General features: G+C 46.9%; 1 protein-coding gene across 1 annotated transcript in view; it reads right to left on the reverse strand.

Annotated features, from left to right (window-relative positions):
* Positions 1-394: 394 nt before the first annotated feature.
* The window catches only part of LOC311369724 (uncharacterized protein), a 19,364-nt gene continuing 7,981 nt past the window's right edge, over positions 395-11,777 (reverse strand). Inside the window, exons 4-8 of the mRNA XM_084487937.1 lie at positions 11,374-11,546; positions 4,552-4,709; positions 4,052-4,175; positions 3,806-3,918; positions 395-1,327 (exon numbers count right to left, since the gene is read on the reverse strand). Of these exons, the coding sequence (XP_084344063.1) occupies positions 1,317-1,327; positions 3,806-3,918; positions 4,052-4,175; positions 4,552-4,709; positions 11,374-11,546 (579 nt within the window). The 3' untranslated portion in view covers positions 395-1,316. The remainder of the gene's footprint in view (positions 1,328-3,805; positions 3,919-4,051; positions 4,176-4,551; positions 4,710-11,373; positions 11,547-11,777) is intronic.

Below are 11,777 nucleotides of genomic sequence, written 5' to 3' on the forward strand. Positions count from 1 at the left end.
TCTTCTACGTCATGGGTTATCAACACCGGAGGTGAATCTTCTAATCCTAACCACTACTACTCTAACCCTAACCCTAACCACTACTACCCTAACCCTAACCACTACTACTACCCTAAGCCTAACCCTAACTACCCTAACCCGTTTCAGCACCAAATCAAATAACCAATCAGAGGAGAGCCCTTCTAACCAATCAGAGGCAAAAAAGGCGGTACTTGCCCCTACCATCCTACTAAAGAAAGATTTGCACACCGGAGACCGGGTTTCAAGTCCTGGTAGTCCACGCTATCTTGTCATTAACTATAAATTCTCGTATAAGTATAAGAATTCATGTTTTACTATTTCAGCTGGCTGCAACCAAAGACAAAGCACAGGGACACGGTAGAATCCATCCAATCCAGAATCACATTTTTATTTGTTATAAATATCACATCTTATAAAAAAGATACAAAGATTTTTTAAAAAGTAGTAATAAAAGTAGAATAACAAGTCACTTCCTCACGTGTAGAAAAATAGGGAGTAGCAGTGCAGAGAAATACAATGTTTTGTGCTGATCACAGTGACCTGATGGGCGGGGGAAACACGCGGGACTGATTCTCACCCGTCTGGGCGGTAGCACCTAGCGGTTAGCACGTAGCGGTTAGCACGTAGCCCCTCCGGCCGGGCAAGTGGTTCAGTTATACCAGCCTTCTGAGCATGTATAGCTAACCAGTAAGAGTTTTTTTTTTTTTTTTCCATTCATCCATGTCTTTTATTTATTTTAAATCCCGACCGGCAAAACAAACAAAGACGATTTTAAAATGCTTGACCTAGCTCAGCGACCTAGCGTACCGACCGCCGCCGCCGGCGAATGACGTGGGATATCACATTGTAAAGGACATGCTCTCTCTTGTCGTTGTTCTTTGGCTTTTAAAGAGATCTGAAAAACTACAAAATAAGAAACGCGAGTCACATAACATTTTACACATTTTTAAAGCTCCACTCGCGTCGTTGGTTCATTGGCATCAATTGGTCTGGAAAAAAACAACAACCAGTAGCGACAAACGACAAGTTGATAAAATGAGGTATAACACAAATTTACAAAACACAGAACGGCGTGTGAAAGGCGACACAAGAAAAAGGAGGGTTCATATTTGGATGGAGGATAAGGGGGGGGTGTGTGGGTGGGGGGGGTGTGTGTTTAGGGGGGGAAGGCGGTCTCTCTCTTTTCTGAGAGTATAGTGATGCTCTCTCTCTCTCGTCCCCCCCCCCACCGGAGGAGAGCCCAACGTTTGAATAGCACCAAAGGACCCTGCTGCTGGCTGCGTCGATCCAGGGGGTTAGTGGCTCCCTGCGGAGAGAAGAAGCGACCAATCGCACGAGTTAGAATCACACGGCATGATGGCGTTCGACCAATTGCAATACTACACATCAGACGACGTTAGGGTAGGGGTTAGACATGGAATGATGTTAATTTGACCTCCTTAGGAACGTGAACAAAAACATTAACGTGTTCAGTTTATTTCAATCATTATTTTCCATCGCGTTGTGATTTGATCACACTCACACCGTGGATAAACCCTGAAATATATCACGTGTGAAACGGCAACTTTTCTCAGCTTTGCCCCCACTTAAATATAAATACAATATAATCAACAACAACAAAAAAATACAAGGAAAGGGTTTCGGAAAATAAAAATGGCCGGGGAGTGCCGTTGTGATGACAGGTCAACAACAGACCTCACATCCTGGACAAATCGCAAGGTGCTACACCTTGTTATTGCACCCCCCCCCCGAGAGAGTGTGTGTGTGTGAGAGAGAGACGGTGAGAGAGAGAGAGCAAAGAGGAAAGGAAGGAGAGGGGCAGCTGTTAAGCCCCTCTAAACCCCACACCTGAGCACCGCCACCATTGTCCTTTCATCACCGTCCCCTCGGCGCGAATTACGACGCGTCTTTGAAGCGGGCGGCCATTGTCGAACCCCTCCCCCTCCCCCCCCCCCCCCCCTCGCACTCAGGAACAGGAAACCTTAAGGGTGACGTGAGGGGGGGGCCGCGCGCCGCTGTTATGTGTCAAGGCGGCTCCCAAGACCCCCCCCCCAAAACATACACGGAACATTCTTACTCTTTCATCAGCAGGCCGAGGGCGGAGCCCGTGTCCTCAGGTGTGTGTGTGTGTTTCCTCAGGTGTGTGTGCGTTTCCTCAGGTGTGTGTGCGTTTCCTCAGGTGTGTGTGTGTTTCCTCAGGTGTGTGTCTGTGCTTGTGAGTGTCTGTCCTCAGGTTTGTGTGTGTGTGTGTGTGTCTGTCCTCAGGTGTGTGTGTGTGTGTGTCTCTGTCCTCAGATGTGTGTGTGTGTGTGTCTTCCTCGTGTCCTGAGATGTGTGTGTTTGTGTGCGTGTGTGTCTGTGCTTGTGTGTGTGTGTGTCTGTCCTCAGGTTTGTGTGTGTGTGTGTGTCTGTCAAGTGTGTGTGCGTGTGTCTACGTCTGTGTGAGTGTGTCCTGAGATATATGTGTGTGTGTTTGTGTCCTCAGGTGTGTGTGTGTGGACGATGACAACGCGCAAAGGTGGTGTTTAAGGGGATTAACCTGTGTTTAGCGAGCCACTTTGTAGTCTGAGGACGCTTGTTAACGCAAAAGGCCTAACGCCATCTGCCAACACGCACACGCCACAACGCACACACACTGAGACACACACAGGCACGTACACACACACACACACACACACACACACTTTTGAGAGGCAGACCCCTGGCAGCTCTGTGATCATTGTTTTTTTGGTCTCTTTTTCACCTGCGTGTACACACACACACACACACACACACACACACACACGGGGGTGATGAGAACAGAATTGAAACAGATGTGTTTTGAGTGCGGTGTAATTCTGGGGCGGGGGCTGAAAAGCTTATACAAGCCTTCGTCTCGACAACAAAGGAAGCCCCCCCCCCCCCCCCCCCCAACACACACACACACACACACGCGGCACCAGTGTTGCAGGGGGTGCTCGGGGGGAGGGACAGCTGTTTGTGGACACTGCAGGTGGATGCGTGTGTGTGTGTGTGTGACAGTATGCAGGAGAAGAGAGAAAAGAAAGGTGTCTTGACAGGATGATCTCACGGTGACAGCCGGACGAGGAGGCCTTGACGCGATCGTGTGAGCGCGTGCGCGGGGACGACCTCGGGAATGAGCCGTCTGGTTTTAATAGACGTGAGAGGGGAGGAATAAACCGTGGGGGGCCCCCCTGAGGGTCTTTAAAAAAAATAATAAAAGTATGTAATTAAATGTTGTTTTTTATTAATATTACAGGCTGCACGTTTGTGGCCCGGTGGGGAAGGGCCAACGCGTTTGTACCTGAGGAACAGCTGGTTGTTGCTATGGTGTCTCTGACAGACAGCTGGTTGTTGCTATGGTGTCCCTGACAGACAGCTGGTTGTTGCTATGGTGTACCTGATAGACAGATGGTTGTTGCTATGGTGTCCCTGACAGACAGCTGGTTGTTGCTATGGTGTACCTGATAGACAGATGGTTGTTGCTATGGTGTCCCTGACAGACAGCTGGTTGTTGCTATGGTGTCCCTGACAGACAGCTGGTTGTTGCTATGGTGTACCTGATAGACAGATGGTTGTTGCTATGGTGTCCCTGACAGACAGCTGGTTGTTGCTATGGTGTCCCTGACAGACACTTGGTTGTTGCTATGGTGTACCTGACAGACAGCTGGTTGTTGCTATGGTGTCCCTGACAGACACCTGGTTGTTGCTATGGTGTACCTGACAGACAGCTGGTTGTTGCTATGGTGTACCTGATAGACAGGTGCTCGATGCAAAAGTGTACCTGATAGACAGCTGGTTGTTGCTATGGTGATGCCGTAGAGGTGCGAGCGCTGGTCAGGCAGGAACTCGTCGGTGAACTTACTGGTGTCTTTGTTCACCGCGATCACACCGTCCCTGGAGAGAGAGAGAGAGCGAGAGAGAGAGAGAGATCAGGAAATACCCTGGATGGATGGACGGACACAGACAGACTTGCAGAGGGACATACAGGCAGACAGACAGTCAGCCCAGACGTGTTTGGCGGCCGTACCTCCTCCAGTCGGAGTAGTAGAAGTGGTTCCTGTAGTAGACCATGCTGAAGGGGTAGTTGAGGTTAGGGTGGACCACCCTTCTGCCAGACCCGTCCGGAGACACACACTCCAGCTTCTTAGTGCCTGGGGGGAGAGAGAGATGGAGGAAGAGAGGGAGAGATGGAGGGAGAGGGAGAGATGGAGGTAGAGAGAGAGATGGAGGGAGAGAGAGAGATGGAGGGAGAGAGACAGACGGAGGGAGGAGGGAGAGAGATGGAGGGAGAGAGAGAGAAGAAGGGAGAGAGAGAGATGGAGGGAGAGAGTGAAAGGGAGGGAGAGAGAGAGAGAGATGGAGGGAGAGAGATGGAGTGAGAAAGAGGGAGAGATGGAGTGAGAGAGGGAGAGATTCAGGAGGGAGGAAGCAAAGTTTTTTTTATTTATTTGTATCTAAGGTTTGGGGGTTCAACCATCAGGGTGTGGAATACAGCGGTTTAGCGCCGCTAACGCTAGCATCCGTTACCTGCGTCGGCCCAGCAGATCTGCCTGGCCACGGTGTCGTAGGTCAGCGCGTTGGGCAGGCCGATGCCCTCGGAGACCACCACCTTCCGGTTGTCTCCGTCCACGGTGGAGCACTCGATCTTAGGGGCCTCGCGGTTCCAGTCGGTCCAGTACAACGTCCTGGGGCCCCAAGAAGAAAACAATGCGACAAAAAATTGAGACTAAAAAAGGCAAATAAATACATACTAACACATCTTAACAATACATGTTAAGAGTGACTTAAAATGGCACTGCAGCTTTTCAATTAAATTCAATCCAATTCAATTCAAAAAACTTTGTTTGTCCCCCAGGGGGCAATTGAAGGCACATAGAGCAGCAGCATTACAAATTACAATAACAGCGTTCGACAACGCTAATTAAACATTTTTACGACACGCACTACAATTAAGCAATTGATCCCAATCACACAATAAGGGCAACAAGGGGCCGTGGAGGCCGTCCCATCGGACAGGAGGAGAGTGTGACTCCACAACACACACTTGACCGAGAGGAGAGGAATAAACCACAAAAATGGTCGGGATCTTTATCAAAACAAGTGATGGCTTACGACCAGCGGGGGTTTCCCTCTTTGGTTCTGATTTTTTGAGTTGCTCGAAAGCGCTCTCGGCACACATGGACCAAAAGGCTATCAAAATAAACACGGGGCGATTGAGCTCCGTCTGCTACTCGGGCCCCTGGCGTATGTTTCGCTACAGAAAAATAAACGGAACGGTGGGGTCAGACGCGGGGCTGACTCGCGTGGAGGGTGAAAGCTACAAGTACGCCTTTCATCAAAAAAACTTTTGTATACATTTTTTGGCATGTTTCTTTCAAACTCGACCCGATAAATTCTTCGAACAAATTCTTCAAATCGTTGAGTTTTTTTTTTTGTTTTTTTTAAGGTGTGTATCCAGAGTGTGAACGGCCGGGGCTTCTCCTCCGAGCTCCACGCCAAAGAGTCTCGTGTCTCTGGCGTGTCTCTGGCGTGTCTCTGGCGTTCAGCGTGTTTATCCAAGACTTTTGAGCTGTTGGACTGATTTGTTTTTTGTGGCGAGCTACCACCTCTGAGCTCTGGGCTCTGTATGACAGCCAGGCAATCAGATCCGCTCACGCACACCAACACACACACACACACACACATACATAAATACACATATGTATATATGTCGATATCGATACCAGTGTTCCTCAAACTGTGGTACCACCGGTGGTACACTGCGGTACTGCAGGGGGTATGTGGAATAGAAAATATATAATGTAGATCATTTAAAATCAATATATTATAAATATTGTTCAGTAAATAGCGTTATGGTTTGTTATTTTGCACAAATAGTGTCACTTTGTGCGTTCCGTCATATGTCTTCTATCGTCATGGTTTCCATTGGTGTTTTTCTGCTCAATAAATCCACTGGGACCAGACGCAGCGATGCTGGCGTTTTCTTTCCACCGTTTTTTTTTTCCACACTTGCAGCAATAATTGTGTATAATTTAGTGGTCAGAGGTTGGGTGTCCACTGGTCTGCACCGTCGTGCGCGCACACACACACACACACACCTACACACACAGACACAGAAACAGACACACACCTACACACACACACACAGAAAAGTTCAAATCTGTGTGTGGGGCGGAGGTGAGGCCGGGGGGTGGGGGGTTAACTGGGTCATGACCACCTGTCTCCCACTGATGAGGTCCCGGTTAGGTTACGCAAAGCAGTGTGTGACCTTTGACCCCCCCACCGGTCTCCCCCGGGGTACAGCATCACACGGTCGCTCTTGACATCCCTGCACTGTGTAACTGTACCGGGTACGGCATAGATACAGACACACACACACACACACAAATTTAAACCGGGCGCTACCTCATTTTCTGCCATAAGGTAACAAATGAACAAATACAGACAGAAGGAAATACGCTGTATACATTGTAATGTCATGTATAACCTCTTGTCATTGATCATTAATCATTAATCATTGGCTCTGTCTGTGTTGCGGTAGAGAGCCCTTTTGGTAAACCTTCTGCAGACCAGGGTTCAATTCATGCTGACGTTAGTTTCCCTTGAACCATAATGTATGTTTAAAAAGGTAATGAAGTGACTATTGTACTGTCATATATAACCTCCAACCACATACATTTCCTAACCTCTGTGGGACCAGGATTCAAGTCCTTGCTCATTGACTTTAACGGAAGCCTCTTATTTCTACAGCTGACGAATTGTAAAGTAAGACTAAGTGGGAACTAAGTATGACTTGTCAAGGATCACAGTATTTGACATTACAGTCACAGTCGCACGCCAAAGCACCAGAAAAAAACGGACGGCAATAGCCCTAGGACAGTAATAGCGCGCCGCCACTAACACTAACAAACACAGAGACGGAGCGCCACACACCAGGCCACACGCAAGAGAGGCCGCCAGCGGGGATGCATAGACAGACAGTGAGTCAGGCGGCCATGACAGACAGAACATGTCTCAGTGAATTAATCATTCTGACGTGAACCACAGGCTCGGTCGGAGCCAGGGAACTCATCGTCAACTCGTCTTTCAGGTGTGTGTGTGTGCGTGCGTGTGTGCGTGCGTGTGTGTGTGTGTTCGTTCCAGATGATGGTGTAGATGTGGCGTATCCAGCCTTGCACACAGGGAACCGTTATGGAGATCAAATGGGCAATCAGAAGACACACACACACACACACACACACACATACACACAGACTCACACATACTGCCTTGGGCTTACATGTGTGTGGGTATGTGAGGGGTTACATGTGTAGTGGATTGTATAGGAGTATGTGTGTGTGTGTGTGTTTGCCAGATATAAAGTCCCAGTGGGGGGGGGTCTGTGTGTCTAAGCATATGGTCTATGTCTGTCTTGTGTGTTCACACACAGTTCAAGAATTCAAGGGTTAGGTGTGTACATGAGTGCTAGTTCATGTAACATGTGACTGCACATATGTACGTGCGTGTGTGTGTCTGTGCGTTCGGGTCAGTGAGCTTCGATTGCGATGAGAAAAGAGACATTGCTTCACTTTTAACCATCCCAGAATCCCAGACAGTATCAAAGGTATAATATTACCTTGGATAGTCCGCTCTGCTTGGCAACTCTCAGACATGACTTAAACATACTCGATATCTGCCAAGTTTATGTATGTTAATGCCTAAAATTGTACATATGGGCTCACATACCCTCTCTGTTACACAAAGAGACACACACACACACACATCTACCCCCCCCCCACACACACACACACAACAGACAGACCGACACACAAAAAGTCTGGCAGACAGTTCTGGCGTGAACTCAACAAAAATATATTTTATGTTTATGTTATCAACCTATCGACACACCTTCAGGGGTTTCATGACTTGCTGCCATAGTAAATGATTTGCATCAACCACAAAAAAAGCACACACACACACACACACACACACACACACACACACACACACACACACACACACACACACACACACACACACACACACACACACACACACACACACACACACACACACACACAGAACATTGCTGATTCTCTCTGATTAGTTGAGAAGATTAAAAGCAGATGCTTTTCTTGCAAAGCTGGCCAGGATTCCCAACTCTGGCCCTGCCTCTCTCTCCCCGTCTCGTCTCTCTCTCGGTATGTGTGGCGTGCTGTGTGTCTACACACGTTATGTACAGTATGTACAGGATACAGTCTGTCCACAGTATGCTACGACAACAACAACGTCAACCATCCCAACGCCATCAACCATCGCAACCCGGCCCGGGTGTCCATTCACCACCGCAGGGTACGCTTCCAACGCCCTGGTTCTCCCCCCTGGGTGAAGGAGGGGGGGGGGGGCTCTGGTCCGGGCGGCCCAGGACCAGGCTCTGTCGGGGGTGCCGGTGCATGAGGTCGTGGAGTGGCTCTTTGAGCGGGAAGAGATGGATGAATTGGGGGGCGGGGGGCGGGGTGGGGGGTGGCTAGCTAGGCAGTGGCGGCTGGTCAATAGAGGGCGCTAGGGTGCCGCCCCTCCGTGAAATATTCACTCGAATATATCTGCCAACTTTGAATACTGAATACTGAATACTGTCTGGTCAAAAAAAACATAAGGGGTGACACTGTCGTTTTTTGTCGTTATGCAAGAAAACATAAGGGGTAACACTGTTATTTTTTGTAATAAAATACTGTCGGGCCAAAAAAAACATAAGGGGTAACACTGTTGTTTTTTTGTAATAAAATACTGTTGGGACAAAAAAACATGAGGGGTAACACTGTCGTTTTTTATCGGTCGTCGTGAAAAAAACATAAGGGGTAACACTGTCGTTTTTTATCGGTCGTCATGAAAAAAAACATAAGGGGTAACACTGTCGTTTTTTATCAGTTATTGTGAAAAAATACATAAGGGGTAACACTGTTGTTTTTTATCGGTCGTCGTGAAAAAATACATAAGGGGTAACACTGTCGTTTTTTATGGGTCGTCACGAAAAAAAACATAAGGGGTAACACTGTCATTTTTTGTAATGAAATACTGTCAGGCCAAAAAAAACATAAGGGGTAACACTGTTGTTTTTTTGTAATAAAATACTGTCGGGCCAAAAAAGACATAAGGGGTAACACTGTTGTTTTTTATCGGTCGGCATGAAAAAAATATAAGGGGTAACACTGTCGTTTTTTATCGGTCGTCATGAAAAAAAATATAAGGGGTAACACTGTCATTTTTTATCGGTCGTCATGAAAAAAACATAAGGGGTAACACTGTTGTTTTTTGTAATAAAATACTGTCGGGCCAAAAAAAACATAAGGGGTAACACTGTCGTTTTTTATTGGTCGGCATGAAAAAAACATAAGTGGTAACACTGTCGTTTTTCATCGGTCGTCATGAAAAAAACATAAGGGGTAACACTGTCGTTTTTTATCGGTCGTCATAAAAAAAACATAAGGGGTAACACTTTCATTTTTTATCGGTCGTCATGAAGAAAAGCATAAGGGGTAACACTGTTGTTTTTTATCGGTCGTCATAAAAAAAACATAAGGGGTAACACTGTCGTTTTTTATCGGTCGTCATGAAAAAAAACATAAGGGGTAACACTGTCGTTTTTTATCGGTCGTCATGAAAAAAACATAAGGGGTAACACTGTCGTTTTTTGTAATAAAATACTGTCGGGCCAAAAAAAACATAAGGGGTAACACTGTTGTTTTTTTGTAATAAAATACTGTCGGGCCAAAAAAAACATAAGGGGTAACACTGTCATTTTTTATCGGTCGTCATGAAAAAACATAAGGGGTAACACTGTCGTTTTTTATCGGTCGTCATGAAAAAAAATATAAGGGGTAACACTGTCATTTTTTATCGGTCGTCATGAAAAAAACATAAGGGGTAACATTGTCGTTTTTTATCGGTCGTCATGAAAAAAACATAAGGGGTAACACTGTCGTTTTTTGTAATAAAATACTGTCGGGCCAAAAAAAACATAAGGGGTAACACTGTCATTTTTTATCGGTCGTCATGAAAAAAAACATAAGGGGTAACACTGTCGTTTTTTAACGGTTATTGTGAAAAAAACATAAGGGGTAACACTGTCGTTTTTTATCGGTCGTCATAAAAAAACATAAGGGGTAACACTGTCGTTTTTTTATCGGTCATCGTGAAAAAAAACATAAGGGGTAACACTGTCGTTTTTTGTAATAAAATACCGTCAGGCCAGAAAAAACATAAGGGGTAACACTGTTGTTTTTTCCAATCATGAAAAAAACCATAAGGGGTAACATCAGTGGCGGCAATAGAGAGAGCCCCTCCGTAAAATATTCACTCGAATATATCTGCCAACTTTGAATGAACTATTATACATACGAAATAAATCAACAAAAATACATAGCGTTTATCCTCGTTTAATTGTGTGACAGACTGTACTTGCAACTGCCAGCAACCATTTAAATGCGTCTGAACGTAAATTATTTGGGCTAGGCTAGTTATTGGTCATTCAAAATAAAGCCCTCCTCCAAGTCAGGGGCGCCGGCCAAGTTGAAGTCAACGTAAGCTCGCAAACTTTTTGCTGTCTATCAAGCAGAGACGGATTTTCATTGAAGCAAAAAAAATCGCCCTTGGGTCGCAGCAGTGTGCGTCCCAGGCCAATGGTATGGCTTTCTGTTTTTTTTATCACCACAGACGATTGGACAATTCAGCGAATCAAATAAGCTACCTCCCTCAGCAACACTCGCGGCAACACACAGCATAGAAGAGATAGATCGCTAACTAGCAGAGAGTTGTAAAAGCACTTTCCACCCATTTCAGTGGAGGAATTGGACTCCCCAAGCAATGTTATACTTAAAAGCAGCAAGTAAGTTACATATTAATTTAGTCTTTCGGCCTGTAGCATATAAATAATAAGCAACTGTCCCATATTTCTAACTGCATTTGAAATAGCCATTGAGACACAATAATGGACACTATAGGACAGTGATCATGATTTGCCTCAATATCATAATAACAACAATGGGTAAGCTTGCCCCAGGCCCTGCAAGTCAGGATGTAGGCTATGAATCTGAATGAATAGTAGGTAATATGTAATAGGTAGCCATCTCCAAAATGCACCAGAATACAGGAAATCAAATCTAGGATACAAACATCGATGGAACACACACACACACACACAGCCACACGCGAGCACACACACACACACACACACACACACACAGTAACAAACACCCCACCCACACACAAGGTAACGGTATCTAAGTTCGTTCCAGGAGGGAGGGGTGGGTGGGGGGGAGGGGGGGGAGAGAGGGAGGGGGGGGGTGGGGGGGAGGGGGTCAGGCGTCCTACCCGGTGGAAGGGACGGCGATGATGGCGCGGGGGTTGACCAGGTCGCTGTGGAAGAGCGTGCGGCGCCCGCTGCCGTCCAGGCCGGCCCGCTCGATCTTGTCGTGGCGCAGAGTCCACCCAGAACATGAGCCGGTCGGGACGGGTCCACCGCCAGGCCCTCGGGCTGGTGAGGTCTGCACAGGGCAGGGGAGAAAGTACACCAAATAAATAACATAAATAAAATAACATGTGTGTATGTGTGTGTGTGCCTGCATGTGCGTATGTGGGTGTGTGTGTGTGTGTGACCTGCATGTGCGTATTTGGGTGTGTGTGTGTGTGTGTGTGCCTGCATGTGTGTATGTGGGTGTGTGTGTGGGTGGGTGTGCGTGCGTGTGTGTCTGCATGTGTGTGTGTGTGTGTGTGTG

Source organism: Micromesistius poutassou (genome assembly GCF_964030765.1).
Source record: "Micromesistius poutassou genome assembly, chromosome: 24".
NCBI classification, from domain to species: domain Eukaryota; kingdom Metazoa; phylum Chordata; class Actinopteri; order Gadiformes; family Gadidae; genus Micromesistius; species Micromesistius poutassou.